The sequence below is a fragment of the Nesoenas mayeri genome (genome assembly GCF_963082525.1).
Source record: "Nesoenas mayeri genome assembly, chromosome: 10".
NCBI classification, from domain to species: domain Eukaryota; kingdom Metazoa; phylum Chordata; class Aves; order Columbiformes; family Columbidae; genus Nesoenas; species Nesoenas mayeri.
Window position 1 is genome coordinate 15,278,625 of NC_137560.1, and position 27,014 is coordinate 15,305,638.

General features: G+C 43.0%; 1 protein-coding gene across 2 annotated transcripts in view; it reads right to left on the minus strand.

Moving 5' to 3' along the window:
• The window catches only part of MITF (melanocyte inducing transcription factor), a 105,944-nt gene extending 79,322 nt beyond the window's left edge, over positions 1–26,622 (minus strand). For both annotated transcript variants that reach the window (XM_080350555.1, XM_080350554.1), the window contains exon 1: positions 26,333–26,622. In XM_080350555.1, the coding sequence (XP_080206681.1) occupies positions 26,333–26,436 (104 nt within the window). In that variant the 5' untranslated portion in view covers positions 26,437–26,622. The remainder of the gene's footprint in view (positions 1–26,332) is intronic.
• Positions 26,623–27,014: the final 392 nt, after the last annotated feature.

The following is a 27,014-nucleotide window of genomic DNA, read 5'->3' on the forward strand; positions in this document are numbered from 1 at the left end:
TCCATAATCTTCAAAGCGTCTTCCACACAAACTAGAGAAGGGATTCCCCTCTGCTCAAGGCATTTGGCAAGAGCATCGCAGCAGACATTACACCAAGTGGCCTTTTTGTTTCCACTCCCTGAGTCACAACGCTATGCATCAGAGATTGATTTCACACCTATCTGGGATAAATGAGCTTTCCCAAACGTTTATGACATGCTGAAGAAAAAAAAAAAAAGGCAAGGGGAAGTTATGACTCACCAAATATTTGCTAATCTATAGCTGATCTTCAGCAATTACATTTGTATCATGTTTCAGAAATAAACGTGCAGATTTCCAACACTTATCTCAGACCTACAGCACACAGCACGCTATCATTACAGGCTACTGCAGCTGCTGGAAGGACAAAACTACACAGAAGTAACAGAAAAGCCATCCTTAAACAATAACATACTCATTGATTAAAGGCCTTTTTTCCCCAATGATAATCCCTACTTTCTTCTGCTGGGTATAAATAGCAGCACAGGCTCAGCAGACACAAAATCTACAATATTTTTTTTTTTCTTTTTAACCACCAAAATTTTTTTCTCAGGTTTCCAGAAGGATCACATTGTCTCTTCCCATCCTCAAAGGTATTTGGCACAAGAACAGGCAACGCCTATATCATCGCTGAACAGATAAACCATCTCTATTGGCTGTCTGAGTCACTGTTTTAAATTGAGCAAAAGAACATGGAAAATCCCAAGCTTTCCTCTACCTCGGCATATTCCTACTCCCTGTTTCAAGGGGGACATCGTACAGAACTGCAGGGATCGCTTTTGCTCCTAGGTACAGACAAAGTACACAATAGTGCATTCCAGGCTTTGTCCTGGCTACGTTTCCTTCTCCTAAGACCAGTTTGTAAAATGACTTGAGGAGATAAAGCCAGGCTAGAGATGTGGATTTGCACATCGGCAGTGGTTCAGTGGGGAAAGGGGCTGTAAGTAACACTTAAGAGCTGGACTTAGAGTGGTAGCTCCAACTTTAGGGAATCTTGTAGATACTCCAGCAGGTTTGTTTGTTTGTTTTCCCCTGCCTCTTTTTTTAAGAAAGGCCGTTTGCACTACAAATGTTGTTGCAGCCTGTAAGCTGAGTAAGAGAAATCCCACCTCTGGGAAAAGTTTTAAACTGCTGAAAAATGAAGATCACAGTGAAACCACTGGGGTGGGGAGGGGTGACATCCAGGGAGGTTGGACTTACCACAGCTGGTGATGTCAAGAAACTGAATGACAGACTGAGAAGATGAGAACCACCACTACAGACCACACCATCAATGCCACCATCCTTCACAACAGCTCTTATCAAGTACATTGAAAGAAATGACAAGAGCCAGTTAGTAGGGAAGCTTGTTCCTGCTATTCCCAAAGCACGGAGAGCTGCATCACTGTAGCAGATGCTCTTCTGCCACAGTTATCCAAGCCCATCCAAATCTGTCAATCCCAGAGCATCAATGCAACAGCAGTGATGTTTACAGGAGAATTACATCACATACAAAGGGTTCTGAGCAAAGCAATACATATTATTCCATTTACTTTCAGAGAAACTTTTACTTTTTTTTTAATCATGCAAATATTTAAGACTGTGTTGTCCCATGCACAAGAAAACACTGCAATCAAACAATGTAACTTAAAAGATGCACAAAAATATAAAGACACAAAACCATAACACCAGCATTTATTTAAAATTATATTGATAATTTACTGGACACCAAAGCAGACAGAAGCCAAGTAATTCTGCAGTGCTCACACCTGATACAGAACCGCCACGCTCCACTGTCACCTGTCAGATGTGATGGGATCCAAGAAGGACATGAGGGCAAATCAAGTTACCTCCCTGAACCTCCAACAAAATCAGTTATTTTTGATTTTTCTTTCTTTTTCCCCTCATTTTTACCCCTTTCTGTCTTTAGCAGATACAAATTTTTTTTGCTAGTTTTCATCCTTTTGTATCTCCAGGCCATATTTTTAATTGCATGTGGACACTCAATTTCTGTTTGAGAACAAAAACAGTGTTTCTTTTCAGTGTGTCATTCCTATTGTATTTCTTTTATGTTCACTTTCAATGACTACTAACATGCCAAGCCCAGGTCTTTGTTGTTTTTTTGTTGGTGTTTTTTTGTTTGTTTGTTGTGGGGAAGGTTTGGTTGGTTGGGCTTTTTTCAACAAGCAAATCTGACATCATTGGCAACAGAAGCATTACTTGAACAGAGAACAACCAACGGTTACTTTTAACAGCTAATGATAATGAATGAAACAATCCCCATTAACTATGGTTAATAACCACAGTTTCACACCCTATAAAATTCTGCTGCTTAGCAAATGAGGAACAGGCAACCTTTAATTAACTCTTCTTTAAATATAATTTCATGTGCTTACTGGTGACCAAATTTTGTTTGCCTAACCCATGAGAGCACTTTGTTTCTTTTAGTTGAAAAACGCTGAGAATTCAGCTTTCATTCAAACAAATAAAATCTAGATTTGACTTCAGGTGGTCTTATGGCCTTAAATGTCATTAGGAAGGAGTCAGCCTTTTGTGCCAAGACATTATATCTTCCTCCTCACTAGGTAAATTCTCCACAGAGTAACAGCTGGAAGAGAGCTGGATGACTAACAAACACGAATCTAACAACTGAAAATAAGCAGATTGATCTGTTATTTCCCATTCTTGCCAGCAAGTGTTGCTGTTTACCAAGGGAAAGCATGAACGAAAAATGTTTAAAAGATATTGCTAAATTTCCTTATTGTGTTTGTACCCAAATCCTTCCATGCAGAATCCTGATTCATCCGATGAAACTCAGTGTGGCTTCAGAAGAGCAAGCTCTCAATAACTTCTGAAAGCAGAAAGCTTGCAGACTATTTTATGCAAAAAAACCTGAACATGCATATGATCTTCTGCAGTGCTGATAAGCACATTGCAAATGCCCAAGGAGAAAATTTGTGTGGGGAGATAAATACAGAAACTATTCTTAGTAACAGAGTTCTGCATCTGTTAAACTAACTCTGCTGGCACTGTGCTGAAAATTCATATTCACAAACATGTGCCCCAAATGTTGTGAAAAAGATACTATTTTAAATTCTGTTTTATGTAACCTGGAACATCTCTGTGGACTCATGGAGGTATTTTCAGCGTGTATTGAGAAGGAGCAGAGCCTGGAGCAGTGGTCCCCTGTACAAGGCTCACAAACAATTGTCAGTGTGGGCATCAGAAAGCTTCAAGTTAAAAGCATAGCAAAAGACAAAGCGAAGCTGACTCGCCGTCACTCGGCACGGGGAACTGATCTTTAGCAAAACATTTAACCAAATCCTTAATGCTCAGTGTAGCATGGAGTTTCACTTTCTGATCCCCTCATGCAGGCAACAGGAGACTCACAGATGAGCAGTAAAACCCTTAAGAGACCTGAAGATGAAAATAATTTGGTGCAAACTTCATGTATGTGGCAACAAATCAGATGGAAAACTTGGTCGTGAAGACAGAATGAAGCACCAGAGCCACAGTTTCCCATTTTAACAAACGATTTTACTGATTTAACTTGCAATGCACTTCTTTTAACTGTCTTATTTCAATCTGAAAACTAACTTTTGGTAGGGGAAAAGTTCATTACAGACTTTTTTTTACTTTCTAGCATCAGCTATTTTAAGTTTGCTCATAGCATTTTATTTTTGCACACTATGAGAAGCTGGGCAGAAATTTACTCTCTGATAGATTTCCAGTGCCTCCCAAGTCAGGCCAAGCAGAAATCACGGCAAAGCACACTCTTTCTAATCTAATTTCTTTATGGCTGTGCCCCTATGTACCAAATAGAACTGGGCCCCTAGATGCACATATAAATAATTGCTACAAATAAAAGCACCGGCACAGGCAATAAGACCATCCACACAGTACTAGGCTGAGTCCTAGTGAACAAACTGAAACAGCAAGCAGGGAAAACTTTATTTCTAAATCTGTTGCTGAATCCTCACTTCGCCAAATGGCTGAGAGTAGTCTCTGTGTTTGACATCACCTGAAGACCACTACAGCACCTTCCTGCAACACTTACTTTATAAGTGACCACATGAAAAAGTCATTATCCCACCTGGGAATAACTGGGACTTTTGCTTGTATAGTGGCTGTAGAGAGGTCAAAGCCTGAAAGGATTCTGGAGAAAGGGGGAAGAATTTAAGAAAAATAAAATAAGCCTGCAAGTTGCAGGGACTCCAGCGTAACAGTTTTCTAGTCGGTTAAACAGCTAAGAGCAGTATTAGTCTGTACCACTTACAACAAACTCACAGCCTCTTCTTCTTGGCTCTCAGGGGCCATACTCTGGTAGTTATTTTGAAAGACAGCCCCTTTCTTTAATCACCTTTTATTAAAATGCTCTTTTTAAAAGCTGATGGTACAGACAGGGCCCTACAGTAGTTGCAAAGAACATGTTTTTTTCCTGCTAATGCATCCTCATGGCAACAGCCAGAAATACCCTTCAATAACCCGTACGTGTCAACAAGCTCCATTACAGCCCAGGATGTTTGCTATAGCAGTTATTTCACAAGCCTCTGCTGGGACTGTAAATTCTGGCAGTGTCAAATACATTTCCTTTTATTACAAAACCCATTTTAAAGTCATCAGAAAGATTTCTCATTTGTAAACTAGCACTTCTATATTTAGAATATTACTTGGATTACAGATTTATTTTTTCTTCCTGACATTGCAGAAAAGGAGAAAAAGAAAAGGCGGGAGCACTAACACAGGCAAGCAGAGGACTTTTCAAATACTGGAAAAGGTTTTAAGTTTTTGGAGAAGAGGACTGTTGCGCTGGATTTGAAGGAAAGGCCTGATTCATGACTTCCAGCTAACACACTGTCCCTGACTTCACCCCTCCATAAAATGGAAACTCTTTCTCCGGCCAGGCTTCCCTACAATACAATTTGTGGTCTGCTTCAGAAAGCAAAGCATCAAGGTGCTGCGGGGATGTGGGGTGAAAAACCAAAGGTCCATCAGGTTCCCAGCCAGGAGAGGACCACTCACTTCCATAACTCCCCATTTCTTCTCTGCTGAATGTACAGACACAGCCAAACGGAGGGGAGCGGAACAGTCTCACAAGGCATCTGCCCCTCAAGGACAGGCAGCCTTTTAGAAGTACTGAACTAAGTTGTTTACACATGTACACTGAAGTACATCATGACATGGACTTCGTGAGTCAAAAAAATATGACAAATAGTTGATGGAAGTACAGATTTCAGTTCATCTAACCGATCTACTACATTAGGAGAATAAACGAGTCTCCTGTACATGCAAAGATGAACTCAACACTAAATCAAACTAATATTTATGACTGACAGGATAATTACTATACCCCATTTAAAGCAAGGCACCATATAGCCCTTTCTTATAGATGTGGAGGTTTTGATTTCTTTGCTTGAGTTCTCCAAACTCAGATGAGCTTTTTTCATTAATTCTGGATTAACTGGATCATTTATCTACTCAGTAAATGATATCCAAACTTTTGATTTCTTGATTAAACCTGCTCTGCAGCTAAAACTTATATTAAGGCCTGTCCAAACAGCTTGGTACAAATAAACTGGGGGAGGGTTGCATATATTAGTTCACAGATCTTTGGATACACATTTTTTGGGGGGGGAAGAGCCCTGTTCCAATCATTTCTTAAAATTATGGCAGCAGAACACAGTGTGAAGCTGGGTGGCATGTAACTGCCAACACAACAAGCATTTGCAATGATTCATTAGCCCAGGATTTGATGAGTTGTTCCTGGCTTTGAAATAATTAGAGAAAGAAAGAATTAGACATCCAACCTGCCAGAGCTCAGCTGAGTGGTACTCAAATTCCTGAGGCAAACTTGTAGTATTGTATTGCATATTGTTTAATTTTATTTTAATACAGGGAGCTATCTTGTGAAACGATGGACAGGTGGTCTGCATCTTGAAGTAGGGAACAGAATAAGCCAAGAGAACAGCCATTGGCTAGGTACCACTTAATGTTTCAGCATCTACATTTAATCATAATCAAAATTCTGTGTGTTTTTCTCTGAATAAAAACAGAATCATAATTTTGTATTTGAACCCTAATCTCTTTGTCTGCTTTTGCTATTAAAACTTTTTTCCAGGCCTCCATCCTCCCTTTCCCCAGAGAAACGGTCTTTTCAAAGTTTTAAATCAGATACAAGGTATAATTTAGCCTGCTATAGCTATTTCCAGATAGCCTCCAACGTGACAAATTTATTCACTTGCCACGAATTTTCCAATAGTGAAGAAATAAATTGAAGTGAGACAGAGTTCCTGAAGCAAAATCCTTGCTAGTACCGCAGGAATTGTGATACTTCATTTCTTCTAATAAAATCACACACAATTGGATCCAATCCACAGAGATACCAAACACTCCCAATGATTTCACCCTTGTCTCCAACCCAAACAGCTTTTTCATGGAAAGAGAGGCCACATCACAAGCAGGTACTCAGACTGCTGGCACACCTTCCTGGAATCTCTTGCCTGAAAATCCAGCCATTAACATATGGAGAAGTTGGAGCAAGCGCTTCTATTTTTATTATACACCATCTTTTCTGAATTATTGTTTTCCCTACATTACAAGGTATTTGGCAAAAGAGACAGAAAATCATGAATTAGGATCAAGAATTACAAAACAGACCTTAGCCTTCCCATCAGTATGATAGAACTTTTTTCTTTACAGAATCCTCATTCAAGTTGTGTGTTGCACAGTATAAATAATTCATTTGATTACATTTGAGCCTTTTCTCTTATTTGGAAAAAGGAGCTCCTGTATAGCACTATCAGACAGCTTTTATATGAAGGTAGTCTAGAAGGTCAGGAGACAGAACTCCAGATTCCTACGACCAGAAGTATCTGTAAAAACAATATTATTCTGGTTTGGCTACAAAAGGTCTTGTCACTTCTCCACAGATGCTACTTCCTTGGCACATCATATCTTACATAAGACCCTACAGCTCTCCAAGGCTCTGCTACCACAAGTCTCTGGACCATAGTGAACCACCACCAACTACCCAAGCAGACAACTACGCAGAATCACGAGCTTGATTAGAAATGCTGCAAGTTGACCATCAACAATGTCACATTTCTCCAACCATGTCTGCTCAGCATTTTCTCCCATTTACAAAGTAAGGTCCTCAGAGGTACCTCCAAGTGTACCCACCCTACCATTCTCCATCAAGTCTGACTTGAGAGCTCTTTCCTGGGCAGGACACCAACCAGGGTTTTGACAGCACCAAGGTAGTGGGTACACTGGGACTCCTTCCCATCATGCTGACAGCTCTGCCTCATTGTTTTCTCCTGTAGCCATCTGCTTCTCCTGCCTTGTTCTCAGATTGCAGATCTGCTGTGAAGCATCCCACCACCTCCCTCCATGCTCACATAGCACCTACCAGCAGCAAGGGATGCTGAGTCCCAAGCAGGGATCCTAAGTGTTGTAGTAGAATAAGTCATAACATGCAGAACAAAAGCTGTTTACAGAGGACTTTGTTGTTGGAGCTCTCCAGATATACTGCTAGAAAAATAACATCACATTTCATAATAATTTCCCCAATGCATGCCAACTACAGAGGAGCCCTCTTGAATCAGCACAGCTCCAAAGTACCTTGTGTCAAAGTTCTAGGTCTATGTACAACACTGCCGAGCAGAAACAAGGTTTATATTCTGATTAATTGCTCAGGATGAAAATACGGGCTCTGACATAACGTAATAGCTATTTTGGCACAACTTTTGAGGAGCGTGAGTAAGCAGCCTCTCCTAATTGATGTGCAGATCCTGGAGTGGGTAGTAACATTATAATAGTTTCATGTTGTCTTCTGAAAGTTAACACAGATGTGTACCCCGTCAAACTAGTCCGCAGTCACCAGCAGTGGCTACACACTTGAAGAATGTAATGCTGCTTCATCCCTTATCTACATTTTCTGTCTCCCATGGAAAACAGATTAACATAGGACGACTTGGATGTTACAGCTGCAGTCAACACAAGCGATTCCAGGTGTCAATGGTGGCAGGAGGACTCAAGCAGCCGATCAAAATACCTTGGCTTAACAGCAGCTGAGCAGCAAGAGCAGCCACGTGTGCTGTTAGACCACGGCCAACGTGTACTGAGACAGCTGAGCTCAGTCTACGGTCAAAGAGGTTTGTGTTAACCTACATTACATCATATTTGCAAACAACCAGGACTTTGCACACAGATAACTACTGCTCTATAGCTGACATCAGTAAATTATTACACAGAATTAACTAAACCATGCTTGAGCCTAAGACCATTAGCTCAGTGAGCCACTATATTTGGGACGTGGTTCCTACGGAGTAAGCATAAAGCTCGAGAAAAAGTGTCCTGGCAGGTTACCAAATCGCTGGCATTACTGCTCATTCATTTAAGAGATTCAGAATGTTAGGAATCAGTCATATAAACTCATCAGGCTGGACTCAATGGTAAAGATGTCACTGAATGTAAGCATGGTACTTGTCACACTTTCTACGGGAATGCCGGTTTTAAGGCAGGAAAATTCAGCTGCATACAGAAAACCAACCACATGCCAGCCACCGCACAACTCACACATCATTTTAGCTTCTTTTTTTTTCCCCTAAGGTCAGCAGTAAGATTTTATGTTCCATGTAACCCAACATAACTGCAAGCTGCTATGGAAGGAGGAGTCCTGCCTTCCCACATTCCTCGTTCCCAACCCTCCTCTGGGTTGGGTCTTGTAACTGTGTGGCCACAGCACAAGTCAGTTCTGTAAATGGATGGAAAACTTTTCTTCTGAGCACGTGTGGTCCTTTCACATTGAATCAGCAACATCAACCAACTCTCCCTGCAGCCATTCGGCAGCCAGCTCCTGCACAGGGTGCAGGACTGCGACTCGAGGCACAGATGACCCATGTGTCCCAGCCTGGAGCAGGAGATCAGGCACAGTTCAAACCACACCCTGCGCAGTGCAGAGTCCTCCTCCTGGTGTTCATAAGGTGAACTTTTACCCCACATCATTGCCTTGGAATTTAAGTAGTTAAGTAACTGATAAGAGACTACTACTTTTTCCCTTAAATCACTCAAATAATAGAAAAAACAAAGCCTCTGATTCCACATCTCTAAGCTATAGAGGAGGTGGCTGGGAAAACACCAAGCCTCCTGCATCTTCACTTCTGAAGTCCGGAGTAGACAAGAGCAAAGAATTGGTAGAAACGCACTTTAACATGAGAATGCACGTCACGGGGTGAAGGCATGACAGGCAGTATTGCTCTGCAAATGCCTTTGTGTTCACGTTCTGAATCGACGCTCTTATGTAGTCCCCAACATACAGACCAAAAATGATGTGTAAACATTTTGTGCATGCGACATTCAGTAGAGGAAAGCTACCTCATACCCCAAAACCTCTGGGCAGCAGAAACTGGTGCAGTTTGAAGGCCTGTACCTTATATCCCAAGGCAAATCAGCCCACATGAATTGGTGTTACGCCAGCAGTCTAGTCCTGAAAGCACGGGACTCACCAGCTGGCACATACTCATGCATACGTGCAGTAAGTCTGACAATTTCTGGGGAAAATTAAACCTGTTTCCCCTTGCACAGCAGCTCTGCTCTTGCATAGGGGAACAGCAGCACACAGCTATACTCCAATGCTGCGAGCAGCTAAACAGTCCTCTTGCCAGAAAACCTGGGGATCACTTCTCTTTGTATTGTAAGAGTAATGGCTCTATAGGATGTAAAATACGGGCAAAACAGTATGATTTCAACTAAGTCTGTATCACCCAGCTGAACCCGGTGCACCTCCATCTTCATACACTTTTCTCCCAGTCTCTGTGAGTGTCTTACACCTTCTGACACTTGAACTGTCACAGCCATCCAGCGTCCAAATCTCAGAAGAAGCTGTACCATAAACCTAAGTGCAATAACAAGTCAGTGCACAACGACAGAAATCCCAACTTCATTACTAATTTCCCATGTAATCCAGGACGTTCCATAACCACGCAAAGGCAGATGTAAGGCAGTGCTTTCAAAAATGTTTATTTTTGTTGTTGTTGGAGGGGTTTTTTTTGTTTGTTTGGGTTTTTTCATTGGTTTGGGTTTGGGCTTTTTTGTTTGTTTGTTTTTAAGAACTCAGCATCTAGTACAGCTCCCTGTAAATTGCATATAACCTAATTTCTGCGCTACCTTGTTTCAGTTTCTCATTACTGAATATCTTTCAGGTTTTAATCCACATGACATTCGATTTGCTGCATGTAACGAGCACCTTCTGAACTCCAGAATAAAATGGAGGTTAATTACTAAACCAGATTTCTAAGTGAGAGTAAAACTCTATTAATGCCTAAAGCAATGCTAAACTTGACAACTTAATTGAAGTTAAGCATTGCAGAGTTAAACTGCCCCAACAGCTTTATTCAAGCAGCAGCTTGAGACCTCCCAGGATCCCACATTTTACCCAGATGATGGAGGACAAGACTTCTCCTGCTCCGGAATTTTGCATTTGCAGCGAGATATTCAAGTGGCATTTGGAGATGCCTTTGCAAGCAGATGTCCAGACCTTTACCCTCACATTCTTCTCCTCATCTCCCTCGTATACACCACTGAGCCTTCAAATAAACGACGGGAGACACACAGAAGCGATGAGGTAAAAAGAACTCTCATGGGAGATACAGGTAGCGGCAAAAACTAGAGCAAAAGTCTGTCAACAGCCATCATTCAATATGGTATTAATTTTGTCACAGAGGCACTTAACAGCTAACTAAGCCTTACAGCACCCCAGGAGTGCAGCTATTGCTGCAGCTGCTTACCATCCAAAGTCATTCATTTGCATGAGAAAAGCGCAACAGGACTGCAGAAATGCAGATATCATCTTCATCTAGAAATTTAAAATAAGAAGGACCATTGACACTGTTGGTTCTCAGGTTTGCTTGGAGCTTCTACATGGAAATAAGTCGTCATGTCTCTTCCCTATAAAGTGCTGCTCTGTGAAAGCACCCTTAACATTTTGCTCATTTCTCAGTAGTTACTGGAAATGCAAAGGAACAAAGTTTGAAACAGTAAACATGGTTCATTTTCTATACTTCATGTTTTGGTATTGCCAGTGAACTCCAGTTACCCAAACATGTCAAAGCTTGACAGTACAGAGAAATTAATGCAGCCTCAGAAAATAAAAACTGGAGACTGTACAGTCAGCACGTGTTTGTTTCTACATCTGATAAAAAGTGAATCAACTAAGACTGCTATGGCACGGCATAGCACTGGACTCCCAATTCCTACCAACAGTGTCATTAAAGATTTGCATTTAGCAGCTACACTTTATTTTACCCCGGAAGACACTCTGAAGTAAACTTCTCCAGTAATTCCAGTAAACCTTTCCATGCTAAAGAATAAATTCTGTGAGATCTCCAGTTTGTTGGTCCTTGAAGCTGCCAAAAGCAACCTGCAGAAAACTGCAGTCCTAGATAACTGCACGATGCAGGACAGCCAAGGCAAGACCAGTCCCAACTGAAGATACTCAGCTCCATGTGAGATTTATTTAATATCGCTTGGCAGAAGCTGCAGGTTACAGAAAGGTATTCTGTGCACAGAACACTGAGGAACCGATTCTAGAATCATCCCAGAACATGAAATGGCCAAAGTTCATGTTTACTATTTCAGATGTAATTTCGACTTCAGTCTTCATAGAAGACAAGTTAGTGCTGGTGCATCAAAGAACTGGAATATTTTAGTCAGCCTCGTGGAATTACTATACACATTAAACAGCCCAGATAACATCACAAGCGATGAGCATCTGTCAAGTGCTTTGCACAAACAACACCAAGGTGCAGTTTTGCAGCACTGGACACAACCTCCGCACTGAAGCTGAAGTGCTTATTAAATGTAACGTTATGTTTTAAGGTGCTTTGCATCTCTCTGCAATGGAGAATGACAGAGCAAACAACTAGTTTGTCTCAAACACAATTGAATCAAGACAAGGAAGAAAACCTGGCGGCTTTTGAGCCAAGACCAAAAAAGACGCAGAAGTTTTGCTCACCATGTCTTTAACTATGCCTGTACCATCACTCGCTTTTAGGACAAATTGCAAAAGTTTAGAGGAGCAATAATTCCCCTTGTCCTACTTAGAAAAGCAAAGCTGAAGGAGTGTAACGTGGTGGGGGACATGTGGAGGTGTGCAGCTTCCTGCATCCTTCAACTTGTGCATACTGTGATATGCAAGTCAAAAATCAGTTTATGTATCAGTTATGTACAACTGGGAAAAAAAAAAAAAAAACAACAAACACAAAACAAAACCAAAAAATGCCACACGAAACAAACCACCACTATGAAACCCCAAACAAAAAAAACATATACTTTTTTTTTACTGTAATGGTCATCAATACTAGAACAGATTACCCAGGAGTTGTGGAGTGTCTGTCTTTGGAGATACTCAAAGCCCAATGAGACATGTCTCTGAGCAACCTACTCAACATGACAAGCAACAGAGTTGGACCAGATGATCTCTAGAGGTGTCACTTCAATGACTGTGATTCTGCACAGCCACTGCAAAAAAACAGACTGCTCAAAATAACCCTATTCCAAATTTTCAGAACCTGTCTGCATGACACTTGATATGAGCCTAACAACACTGTGGTTGGCTTTGAGAACAACTGGTTTGGATCCAGAAAGCTGCAGTTGTACACAGCTCTTCTTTCAGAGGAGCCACACAAGCACTGGCTCCCACACCAAACCCACCCCCCCAAAGAAAACAAACACACACCACCAAAACAAAACACACTACCCAAATTAATGAACCCACAAGCCAACACTATCATCAGGACATCAGAAACTAAATGGACAGTTAGGTCTTGAGGAGTGAGGAAAGAAAAATCTGATAATGGCCTTCCCGTGTTAAACAGCCTATACTGAAATTCAGTTAATTAATCTGCATCTCATGTTGAAAGGATTATGCATTTATCTTTTTCTAGTGGGATTTTTTTTTTACTTTTCTAAGTAGTATTTCAACTAAAGTGGAATATATGAAAACGACAGTTACAGGCTAAAAAAGTACATCCAATTTAACAGCCTGCCATATGCTGAACACTTATCTCCCTATCCAACAACGTATTCAAACCATGAGCTGAAACTTAAGCACAAATAGTCTTGAGCACCACGGTTCACATGCTTAATGTTTGCTGGATCAGGGCAGAGCTCACCTGTGTTTGCTGCAGCCCGAGGGCTGCAACAAGTTTAAACCTACAAGTACAAAAGCAATTGAATTATTTAGGATTCTGAAACAGAGAATACAAGGAAGTGTTTTGCTGAACTCGGGTTTGATCAAGGGAAGTCTTTAAACATATGCTTAAGTCTGATCTCTTTCAAAAGAAGCCTCGGAATGAACGCTGGGTGCTTGCAGCTCCCACTATGCCAAGGATTCAAAGTACACTGGGGAAAAAAAAGTCTATGGCAGGCATTTGCTCAGGAAGAATGTTTTTGGGAGAGACTTTATATCATTTTAATATTTTGATTACTTTTACAACTTCAAACAAGCCCAAGTTGTTTCTAAAATTCCAGATCATAAACCAGCACATTGTTTCCTCCCTAAATTTTAACTCGAATTCTCATCTTCATCTAACAAGATGCCAGGAAACAGAAAAGAGCCTGTTGCCAAAAACTTCGATAAAATTCAGTTAAATTATCCAGATGGTTTTCATTCCACAGAAAATACTAAACCAGCAGTTTGCAGAGCAGAGCATTTTCTAAATACACAAAATAAAGAGAAAACAATGCACAAGTGGAAAGTGCAAATGCTGAGCCAGTTATATTTTTGTTCCAGCAGAAATGCAACACAATCAATACAATCTTACAGTTCTAGAGCACCCATCTTTCTGCTGCCAGGTGTGCTCTGCAACTGTAAGTGCCACCAAATAGAGTGCACACAGTTCCTAGTTCTACCATGTATTTCTCCCCTTGCTACCACAGAAGGAGGAATTGCATTTCTACCACACAGCTCCCAAAACCAGGCATCCCCTACAGCACTACAAGAAGCGAAACAGCACCTACTGAACAAGCTATCTACTGCGGATGACTCTGCAAGCAGCCAAATTTAGCATTTCTCCAAAGCACAGCCTGATTCTATAGCTCTTAAATATAGAGAACGCTGTCTTAGATTATTAAATAGTGATTACAGAAGTGGAATTTTAAGAGGTGTGAAAGTCTTTGCCACAAAAAAATAAAATCACTGAAAAGAGACAAGGACAGATACTACGATTTTCTGCATGGTGTTATTTAACAAGCCTCAGTGCTAAGGTATTAAATTACTTATGGGAAATACACATCAGATGATTGTACGACAACACCAAAAATCATTCAAATCCACCAACAGCAGAATTAGAAAACTATCAGAAAGATCAGGAAGAGATGAGCCATGGAAAAATATCTCAGCAGTTACAGATGGATATTCATCCCTTCTACAGAGCATCTCACTAAAACGTTTCATAGCAACAGGGCAGGAGTTATCAGATGAGACTGGTAACCATACAAACCAGTACTATCATCCAGCTCATAGCACACTCGAAAAATGATATGAGAAAACAGGCAAATGAGCAAACAGGAGGAGCTGTAGGAAATAATTTCTTCTTTAGATCGTTAATATGTGTCTTCCTGGGGTAACCGCTGGTTTCCCATATTAGCCAGCCAGGATGGCACAAACAAGAGCATCATCGTGACTTGCTGAACGTTGCACCGTATCAATAGTGCGCCAATGCTCTCGCCATCCTTTGAGGGAGCAGGACCTGCCACCTTTCATGTGCCCCTGTCTCTGTGATCACCTGAAACAGCTGCAAAACCCCAGCTGCCCAGAAGCAGCTCTGGGTGTGAAACAGTGGGGCTGCCAGGTGAGGCTGGAGCCCCCCCAGAGGTGCCCCAAGTCTCAGCTGACTGCAAGAGCCACGTCTTCTCATGAGCCTCCTTTGATGTGGGATGCAGCACGACACCCAGCACAGCAAAACGGAACATGAGCTCATTGGACCTGTTCCTCTGCAGGTCTATTTATAGTCTCAGGTAGTGCTGCAAGGCAAAAGCCCACACGGTCAATGGTTTCAAAGAACAAGTCCCTAAGATCCCACCTGAGACCCAAGAGGACACACACCCCCCAGCTGGGTGCAAGAGATCACTGCACACCCTGCGGACCCAGAGGAGGGAAATTTTGAGCTACAGAGATCACAGTACACCAGCAAAGCTCTTACAAGCACCTTCATTAGAAAGGCTGGGGGATAATTAGCAGTCTCCTCCACAAACGAGGACTCCTTTGGAAAGAGAGCAATTACTGCCTACTCAGAGGGATCTCTCCCTCTCCCAGAAAGCAGGAGGCTGCTGTAAGGGCAGGGCGACCCATTCCTCTGTGAAATACCAAAAAGAAAGACCCTCCCCAGCTCTGCAAACCTGCAGCAGCACCAGGTCTCTTCCAGCCAGCCCTGTTTTCTTTGCAGGGGCAGCTCCAGCACCTCCAAAATCCTCATAACAAGCAGATCCATTTCAGGCTTTTCAACATTACTCACCACACTTGAAAAACAGAAAAAGTCCTTGCCGGCCCACAGCATCTTGAGCGTGAGCAGCTTCTACAGTACATCTTTGTACAGTAAGTATCAAAAGCTGTATTAGCTGGAAACCAAGTTATCACTTGCAGAATAGTTTTGCAATTTGATTGAAACTATAAATTGTGCAACAAGCTAAATAAAAAAAAATGTGATTTTATCTCCCACCTTACTTTACTCCTTTGAAATAACCTACTTCTACACAGATGCAAGCTTCTCTTGCTGCACCATGAAAGATTTCACATTCCTAAAAATCAAGCATTCTCAAGAATTGATGTATACTTGTCTTCACTGTTAATATCCAACCTATGCCTGGCTGCCTCCTCATCAATACATAGCAGTCGGAGAGTCCCTTTGGCCACCAGTACCAGAGTTCACACCACCCTTCAACTTCCTTGTCCTCCCGCAGCAGTTCAGGAATCTCTGGTTCCCACAATCTTAAAGACATTTTCCCTTAATCCAACTACCTGTGCCCCAAATATCACCACTCCTATTTCAAACACATCCCCATACTTCATGCTGTGACCCCAATTACAGAGATTTGGACAACTGCCTGTTAGAAACAGATGGAGCTGAAAACTGTCTAATTTCTGAGCACATCTTCCTTGTTTCCTGGTAAAGCTGCTCCACTTTGTACAAACAACTATTTTCTGGAGCAAGGTGGGAACAATGCCAGGCAAATGCTCACTCTCTGGTGTTACACCAAGACATTCCTGCCCCTACCAGTTCAATTAATACTATAAAAGGCAAAATGAACCAGCTTCTGCAAAAGAGACATCTCAAAAAGCCCATGGTTTATTGGTTTGGGCACTCCAATGGGTGGTGGACATGTTCAATCCCATGTTTTGAGTCACAGACAGGACTGGAACTCAAAACTTGTGTCTTGAGTAGATAAATCTGGAATAGGGTGGTGTTGTACTACCTGCTCTTCCTTGCCTCTGAAAGAGCAGACCTCTCTTTGGCACACCGCTCCAAGAAAAGTTTAGCAATAGCTCTACCTAGACCAGATAACCAAGTCTTCAAAGGACAGCATTCAACACCAACACCAGCCTCTTACACCCTTTACTGGCTGGCTCAGGCAATCCCCCACTCCACATGCAAGTTTTCACAAGCCTTCTTTGAAGCCACCTTTCCTTTCCCCCATGTGTTCTATGAGGGACCTAGACACCTACCCTTTTTTTTCTTTTAAGTTCCACTAGGCAGTAGAACACATAAAAATGAGATGATGCAACACTAAACCCAAGTTCTCCTTGTGAATATAGCCCTAGGTGCACAACAGGATGTGAGAGGTGGACAGGCAGGCAAGCCAAGGAGGAGGATGAGGTCACAAAATGAGCAGTTGCACAGCATACTACTAATCTTAAATTCCAAACTCATTATGCACAAGCCTAACAAACAAAGGAGCAGCTTAAAACATTTACAATGTGCCTTCTCCAAGGGTGGAATAATTATTTATCAGATAGCAACCTTCGTGTTACAACAGCAATAAATAAATAAATGGTCCCAGCAACTCCTCTGAACTATGCCACTAGACAGACTGACATCTGGGATGTGGCTTTAGCATGGCTGAGCTTGGGCATAATTGTAAATATTTGGTACAAATAAAATAAAACTCACTAGACTGAGCAGAAACCCAAACATGGTAGTTAATGGTACCCCAGGGGACCCACTGCAAGAGCCACACACCCTCCTCAAACTCCATTTTCCAGCTTCCAATGAACAGCCCAAAAGAGGTTTTTCCCTTTGCTTTTCTGTAAAATTATCCCCTCCTGTATGTGTACACATCTCAATATCATTCTTATTTCATTCTCTCAAGTTGCAACTGTTATTTATTCAGGCTGAAGTCCATAAACATTATAAAAAGGGTTTGGTTTGTTCCCTCTGCCTCTGTATTCCCAGTTTGGCTTTACAGCTGCATATGGTATTACCATGCAGTCACACATTCAGAAAAAGCATTTCCAAAGTCAGTCATATTTTATACAAACTCCTCTCTTATTTAGATTAAACCCAAAGAATCCTTAAAGGAAACAGTAAATATGCACATATTCAGTCAGGCTCTCCGACTTTGGTATCTCAATGATCCTTTTCCATCTCTGTGATATTATTCTGACTTCCCAGCTCGATGTTCCAGGATCACAACCCACACTTGTCCATATTCCTCATCTCTTGCCATCTGACAGCTTCCAAAGTCTGCTCCCATCTTCTCACCCCAAAAGAGTTCCCAGACGATTCAGCTCCATCCCACGTTTCCTAGCTAGCTGCTTCTCCAGAAAGTATCACTGTAATTCCTATAAAGAAATGTGTTTACACGTTACAACAGTACGGCTGGGAATAAGATTAGTAACAATCATTCATCATTCCTGTCTCCATTCTCTGGAGAGTCCTTGTTGGGGACATTCCAGTTGTTCCCACTTCTTCTTGTTACTTTTCTCCAGTCTCCAGACTCCAACACCTCTCCCTACTAGGTTTCTATCATTCATACAGCACTTTGTGTTGTCACCGACTGCGAAGACAAGAAATGGTGTCTCAGGACCCTAGGGCTACAGTAAAGCTTTGACAATACAGTATCTGCTACTGGCGTAGCACTTTAAACACATTAAACTTGGCAAACTTCCAGCACCTACATGTCTCAAAGCTGGTCAACATCTTTCTAGACACCCAAAACACTAATTTTCACCATATAAAGTCATTTCTCACAGTATTCATCATAAATAAATTCTTTAATGTAACTGTAGGCCAAACCAGGCATGAAATCCTTGCACACAGACAAACAAATCTTGGCTTTGTAGGTCTGAACAGACACGAACCTCCTCCTGCTCCTCACGACTTCAGTGGTCTCTTCACAAACTATCTCAGAAGATGCTCTAACAGCCCCCCCTGCCTCCATCCAGCCACTCCAGCCCAAGCAGCCAGTTCAGGTGGGTTTATGCCCGTTTTGTGTCAAAAGAGCAGCGCAAACAGCGAAAGAACATACCTGCGAAACTAGATCACCGTTTTTTGAGGAACATTTAAGAAGGATGAATCCAGTTCTTCCGAGAAAAGGGAACTGCCGCATCGTCTCAAATGCGACTGTTTCCCTTGGCTGAAACGTCCCTGTGAAATACCAACTGCAGGACTGATCTCCAGCCACCTGACACCGTACATGTGGTATTCTAAATTAAGAGAAAAAGGGTCCAAAAAAGAGGTATTTTTTTGTTCTTGATGCTCATTTCTGCAAGTAATACAGGATTCATAAACTCCACATCTGCAAATGTATGTCCGCCTACATCGTAAAGGAATAATCTTCATGGGAACTGATTTAAAAAAAAAACTTGTTTACGGTTAGAGGCTGTTAATTACAACATTAAAATACTAGCCCAAACCCTACATTAAACTTGCATTCTGTTTTACACAGCAGCACACGTAACAATCATCACAGCAAGCAGCTCTGTTGGCTCATGCTAGAAGAAGTAATTATATATCACAGCAACACATTTTTGCCCTTCAACCTGCCAGTCCAGTCCACGCAGCAGCTGTGAGCAGCAGGTCAGGGCATAGGGAGCCTGCAGAGCCTTTCTACATAATCACTTACCACGGAAGAAGAAAAAGCTATAAACTACCAGACCCTGGCTTGCATGCTTGGCAGAAAGCTGCTAACACAAACAGTACAGCAGCCCTTGCAGCAGAGATGTTACCAGAAAAAATGAGCTCGATCCAAAGGCACTATTAGTGGTTAAAGTATTAGCTAGCAGTTGTTCTGCAAGCCTTCCATATTAATTCTCACCATTTTTGTACTTGTCCAGTGATGCCCACACCATCCTCTTCCACTTGGACATTCCTTTGTCCTCTTTGAAATGCCTATTTTCAGGTGAAGCCCACAGACAGCAATGATTGAAAAGCCTATGCAAATCGCAAGATGAAATTCTGGCCAAAGATATTGAGCCAGAGGAGAGCCCTTTCAAAAGGCACCCCAAAATTGCTAGTGGCCATCCACAGCATCCACCTAAAGCACCAAGGGCCCTTGGCCTGTCTAACACTGACAACTGCATGTAACTCCAAACTCGGAGGTGGGCTGGAAGACAGGCTGACCTGCTTCAGACTGCATTACAGCCTGCGGTTCCTGTGAACCTAAATATTTCAATCTGGACACTCAAAGCAGGATCAGCTTTTTTACAGCTGTTGCAACTAAAGCAGCAGCACTGTTATATTATGAATATGCAATAACATTCCTTTTCCTGTGCTGTTTTTCCTCAGTATGAAATGAGATGCAAAACTACATGCAAGCCAAAAATTGTGCTGTCACTGTTTAGCTGCTGGGATTATTACAAAAAATTAAATAAAATTATTATAGTTCTAGTGCACTAAGACAGCAATGCGAGAGTTAACTGTCCAGCAAAATCTGCCATGCCATGATGCTTAATCATGTTGTTGTTGTTACAGCAAAAATGCTATTAAAGAACAGTGAATTTTACCAAACAAAAAATGCTAAAACAAATGTATTTCAAAAACTTTTTGAATCCAAAATAGAACGAGACAGGCAATAATGGCCAAGAGCCTAACCAGCTTAATGAACTTGGACTTTCATTTTGTTCTCAACACTGCAACAGCAGATAGTTCTCGGAAGACAATTAACAGCCAACACACAATTTGAATTTTTAGCGGAAAAGTAAACAGAAAATTATTCCTTCTGTTTCATTTTCAAAATCTTAGAGCATGTTGCTTTGGAAAGCAAACCTAGAAATAGAAGGACAGCATAGTAAGTGTCAGAACAGGTTTCTCCTGTATCCTCATTTTTAAGCAGCTGTACAGATTTCTTCCCATTAAACTTTTAATCATAGAATGTGGTGAGAGGCTGAATTTGTTTATAAAATAATGCATTTGCAAGTCTCTTCTGCTTCTGTTTCCCAGTTTTCTTCTAGATACTGACCAAACCGTACAGCAGGAATTAGTCACGCTGCCACCCCACCATGCCAGAAAGGACCTCTGATGCATCACCCTAAGTGCAAAATAAAAGCATACACAGGGCAGAATGAGCTCTGCAATGACTTGTTAATGACAACTGACAGATCCACAGCAGCCCCAAAAATTCAGGTCCAGAAGCTTGTGAAATTATCTCCCCTACACACAGTACCAGGGCACCCCATCTATCCATCAGTAGGGCTGCCTCGGTTTATTAGCAGCCATTTAAAAGGCAAAAGAATACATTGATTCAAATTATCACCTGGATTCCATAAATCAATAGTAGCCAGCTAGGGAAGCTTCCTGCTCACCAGAAAGGTATGGATTTATTTCATTCAGAGTGCATATGTACTTACACACAACTAATACAGCCAGCAGTCCAAATAAACAAAAAGAAAACACATGTGCATGCTAAAAGGTGCACAGTCAGTGCAGTCAGCTCAGCCTCCAAATATCTGTGCACCCTCTGATCAGCCTGGCAGCTGAACAAAACCCTCTCAAGGAAAGCAGGCTGGGGAAGCAAAAAGGTGATGTTCAATAGCTCGTATCAAAGCAAGTGCTGAACTGAATTTCATGGGCTATTTCTGTTTCCTCGCTAAATAGCAAAGACCTACTGCAAATAACAGAGCGAGAGTTCTGCAGAAGAGAAAAGGTCAAGCAGGATCTCTCACCACGGAGAATGCTCTGCTACAGACAGGGAGCAGCACCAGCTCCCAGTATAAAGAAATACAAAGAAATATCGCTTATTGTCTCCACATGTTTATACAACAGACACTCCAATTGCAGCCTTTCCTTTTAAGACTGTTTTCAAAAATAAAAGAGTACAAAAAGATGTGGCGAGGGTTTCCTTCCCAGTGAAGCAAATCTGAGGTGCACAAAAAACATGAGATTATTGACTCACTCACACAAACATTACCGGGCAGATTTCAAAGACGTACTTTTGGCTTAGCTCTACTCCCACTGACATCAGTTCAGACTTTTACCATGGACTTCAGTCAGTGCTTGCCTACGTATCGCTTTAAACTCGGCTATTACTACCTGCTAGTTTAAAATATGTAATGTTCCTCTGTAACAGACGGAAAAATATTTCAGGAACTTTTAAATTAAATCTGTTCTTCCAAAATACTTTTTTTTTTTTTTTTTTCAAACGCACAGACATGGTTCCTGGACGCAAGCACACGTGGCCTGTTCTAAATAAAGGATATTTTCCACTTCTTGCACAACTGGAACAGATATAAGCAGTAGCTTGGACAAACTGCATTGCAGAACCCAACCAGAATATGAAACACTTGAATAAGATCCATAAATAGCAGTAATATGAAAAGACTACCTCCAATAAGGAACAAACTCCATGTTGAGAAGCCTAATGTAATCAAGTTCAAATTTAATCACACTGCAAAGTTCATTTACAAAATTAAATGTGATCATCTGCAGACTAAGGCACTTTCAAGAAGTCCTCTTTGGCTCCAGAGTAGGTACGCAGTTCAAAAATGTGTGTCTGTCTGGTGAGATTCATATTTCCTCAACAAACACTGTGTATTAAAAGGGAAGTTTTTACTAAATTGAGACTTCAATGTTCAGCACAGCACCCAAAGAGAAAAAAGGGAGAACTTTACAGAGGATCCTAATTGGATAGAGAAGTACTACCTGATATAAAGTAAAATATTGAAGGCTTACATAAAAAAAAAGCATTTGCACACCAGGAATGATGAGAATTTTACAAAAACACCACTGCTTTAGTAATGACAAACTCTACATTTCAATGTTATTGCTCATAAAGTAAGAATAAGCTTCCTAAAAAACTAACATGCAACCTAAAAGCATTTCTAAATATTTTTTTTCCACTAAAAATACTTCAGTAACTGAATCATTCAGGTGCTGAAAATAAGTAAGCTGGGAAAGGGCAACAGAAAATAGCATAAATAGCAGCAATTTACCTCTAAGTACATGGTTTTATTAAGAACAGGGCAGCAAAATTACAACAACTGACAATAATTTGCTGGCATTTGCTAGGTTGCGTGTGCCATCCAAATGGACATACATTACAAAGAACCAAAACACAGAGAAAAGCAATTGAATACAGAAATTTTTGCTGCATTTGGCACATCTGGTTCAGTTCTGATCACCCTGTACAAAGGCAGACTGGAAAGTCTTTACTTCCAGATAACAGTTTGATATCCAAAATATCACTTTAGTAAGTCAAACGATTTAAATAATCTACATCAGTAGTACAATAAATGTAACTTAAACCTGCAGCGCCCTGATGACAGCATGCAGACACGTCAGGATCTGTGATTACTTTTGGTAATAACTGATTATTTTCTTCGAATGATTGCCTAAAAATAAAACCCCATGGATTTCATTGTGCACTGCTTCTACCCGAAAATTTATTTACTTGCTCATTACGCAAACACATACATATTTAAGCACAAGTATTTATAAATTAAAACTATTATCCTTTGGGAATACGGCAGGAGAGGACTAAAGTATGAATGTGAAGAAAAAAACACCAATCTCGTCTTACTGGCTAGTCACACAGCCCAGTTTCCTCCCACAGTGAAAAGTGACTCTGGAGAAACCAAAGCAACTGAAACATCATCTCAGTTTTCAAAGACACTCAACCACAGCAAATTCCAGAGAACCATGAAATGCGTCTAGCACTTAACACAAGAAGCAAACTTCTCATGAGTACGAGGGGTTTAGAAAATACGATTGGAACTGATGTCTCTCAGCCCCATGTGTTCTCTCCATCCCTTGCGATTAAAGCTTTTTGCTGGGCTCACATTTTTCTTTGGCCTCTAGCATTCAATTGTGGCTTGGCCTAAGTCAGTACAGTATTTACAGCAAAAAGCTTTTATTATTGGACCCCTTGCGGCTTTGGATTGCAGACTTGAATTATGAAATATGGATGGAGTAACTGCGAGGGCACACTGAAGAGGAGAAATCTTTATCTGGATGTCATATATTTTGGAAACAAGCAATGTGGGAGGAAGTAGGACAGCAATATCAGCAGGGCTCAGTTAAACTGGGCAACAAAAAAAAGTTTCTTCTTGGTTCAGAACACTGGCATTCTTATATATTTCTGAGCTGGATGGCTTTTTCTATGTACTCATAATTTCAGCTGCTCTGAGTAAGCCGAGGATGCTTCTCACCTCTTACCATTAGAAAAGGTGAGAGAAAGCCCTGAACGTTGCTAGGAAATCAGCAGTTCTCACCAGGGAAAAGAGCAGATTGCTATTTAGACTCATCTTCTAACATCTGCTTATTGCCTCTGGTTTGTCTGCTTCCCAGGCACCTTTTCAGAGCAAGGCTACGGAGACAAGAAAGCAATTCTCATGGCCACAGTCCCATCACTACACCACGCTGACCAGGTGCTTTTGCACTGACTGCTCTGCAATTACTCCTGATTTACATCCACAAGAGAAAGCAGCACGGTGATGTCTGATTCTCTCGCTAATCATCAGTCAGACTGGTTTCAGGCCTGAGCAAAGCTGAGGGACTACAGAAGTCCTCTGAGATTACGATCTGCACATCATGAAATAAACAGGTTCGTGAGCAACTTCTGCCTCCCGTTATCATTAATTTTTATCAGCCTGTCTCCAGGGACAGGTTTATATGGACCTGGCAGGGGCTCCTGGCTTCTCTGCTTCTTCATCTCCCACAAGGCCAGGAAGACAAGTGAGACTCTACCTAGAGGTAAAAGCTGTACACGAGCTGGGCAGGACCCACACTGAGGTTAACATGTCTGTTTTGCTATCTGTCAGAAAAAACATGGGTTGTTATTCCACCCTCAGGGCTCCACCTTCTTGTATGCATGCGTACGTGTGGAGGGACAGGGAGGCAGACTGAGACAAACTGGTCACTTCTCCTCCCAACAAGCCCTCCTGGAAACACCAGAACAGATGTTGGCCTCAGGCACCACCAGGATCTCTGGATGACTTGCACAAGGGTGCCCTTAGACCCAAAGTGTTGGCTCTACAAGGAGTATCAGGTGAGAACATCCTGGGGCAAATCAGTCTAGGAAAGATTGAAGTGATATTTAGAAGATAGCCAAATACTCCAGTGCTTCATTACTGAGTATCTTTATTCACTTCCCCCTGAGAGAAATTAACAATACAGATGCATTTCAGTCCCAAAGCATCAAGTCAGAGGAATTAAAAGCAGGTGGAACATCTATGTAAGGTCAAATGCAGACCTACTATCTAACTTCCATGTCCACACCATCTGAAGAAACAGGCAAACTGCTGACTACAAAGGGAACAACACCATAAAGGGACAACTGCACACCAGTTAGAACCCATGGCTGGTGCAGAGCTATCTGACAGCACGAGGCCTGAGAGCTCCACAATCTACCTCTTGACTGCTGCACTCCACTAGTGATGTAGGCACTGAAGCCAAAGCCGTGTGGGTCTTGCTGATGCCTCCATCACAGCTGAAACCCACCACTGCTGCTGAATCCATCTTCTCTGCACTGTCCTCTCCCCACACATTAGCCTGGCTCCCAGCTAATTACCTGGATAATGGCAACTTCCCTGCACAAAGGTGGAGGGCAGGGGAGTTCTGGCAGCTTTGGTTTGGTTGGCTGGCCTGTCAGGCTGTCAAATGCTGCACATCACCACCACCACTCTGCTCACCATCTCTTGGCAATACCAAGGGCTCAGTGTGAGGTAAGGCTGCCATGAAGACAAGGTGCAGGAGGCAGCCCCAGCTTTGCCAGTCCTTGCAACAGTGACAGAATTTCTAACATGTTTTACAAGATCTTCTATGTTTCTTGAATATTCAGAGCATGATCAAAAATTCATTTCTCTACTTTGAAGTCTGTCTGATAAGCAGTAAAACCTAAGCTCATTCTAACACACTTTTTTTTTTTAATATTTACCTTCCCATTCCTTTTTCATTTTCAAAGGCACGCACAGACATACGAAAAGCATTGTTCAAAACTAAAACCCCTGTATGTAAGGACAGGCTAACAACAGACTTGCTTACAAATAAGATGCACTCTCAGCAATGACCTTATGTTCAACTGAGCAAGGCTTAGCAGAATGTTGTGATAAAATGGAGGGTCGTTACCGACAGAGCACTTTGAATGAAAACAGAGGAAGAAACATGCCACGGCTGACAAGGTAGACACTCCAGGCGCGGGAGAGCGTTTGCTTTCTTTTTGCGGTGCTAGGACAGAAAGCGGGTACCTAACACCCTGCAAGGGCGAGAAACACACACCGCCTTATTTCCCTTTAAAGACCATATCTACACGGTGCAGCCGCTCCAGATAAGAATAAAGCATGTATCTCAGGGAAAAAAAATACTTTAGGGAGAAAGTGACGTACCTAGGCAAAAGTTTCCACTCCCCAGGCAATTGCAAGTAACAAACCTGCTCTCAATTCAAACGAAAAAAAAGCACCACCAAACGACCTTGCACTCCACTAGACCTTGCAACAACTTCGCAGGTCCGCGCTGACCCCACCCGAGGCCGCCGCACCTGCCGGGGGGAACGAGGGGAGTGAGCAGCGGCGGAACCACCGCGGGGCCGGGGACGCCGGTGCCTTGTCCCCCCCCGGCCGAGTCCGCGGGGGCTCCCCCGGCGTGACAGCGAGGCCCCGCGGTGCCAACAATGCCCTTTACATAAGGCTGGCCCGGCCCGCCCTCCCGCCCAACAACGCCGCTATTATGGCAGGAAGCACTAAATGGCCGCCCCGCTGCGCAGGAGGCCTCCCCTGGGCGCGGGGGGGTGTTTCAGCCTTTCCAAACCGGCTGACTCAGCGCCGGGACCCGCCGCGCCGCCCCGGCCCCGCAGCGCGGGGGCACCGCGTCCTCCACCCGGCCGTGCGGGCCGCCGCCGGTCCCACCTGCTCTTGAGGGGCTGGCTCTTCAGCTCGTAGTAGGTCTTGGGCTCCTCGTGGAACTCCTCGCCCACCTCGAAGTCCGGCACGATCCCCGACTCTGCCTGCATCGTCGCCGCCGCCGCTGCGAGAGGGAGAGACGGGAGGTGACCGCCGCGCCGAGCCCAGCCGTGCCGCCCGCTCCGCACACACACAGCGCCGCCGCCCGCCCCGCCTGGGACTTGTAGTCCGCCCCGGGGCCGGCCCGGCCGCCTCCGCCCGCTGCGCACTACAACTCCCGCCGGGCCGCGCCGGGCCCGCCGCTGTCAGGCGGGGGCGCCGAGCGCAGCCCAGCCCAGCCGAGCCCAGCCCAGCCGTGCCCCCACCTGCCGCCCCCTCCCTGCCCCCGAGTCTGACGTCACACGGCCCTGACGATACGGTGTCGTCAGCGGTGCCGCGCATGAGGTCACGCCTGCCCTCGGCTGCACCGTCCGATGCTGCCGCTCTGCAAAGCGTTTCCCCGCGGCGCCGCGGGGGGCTCGGCTGAGCCCTGCCCACAGCCGACCCCTGCCACACGGGCGAGGGAAGGTAGAAACACAAAGGGCTTTTCATCATCGCAGCCTTGCAAGTGTCTGGTTAAATGTAGCAGCAGGCGTCCAGCAGCACAGCACTCCCGTGCAGCTTCAGACTCGGGCATTGGCCTTGTTAG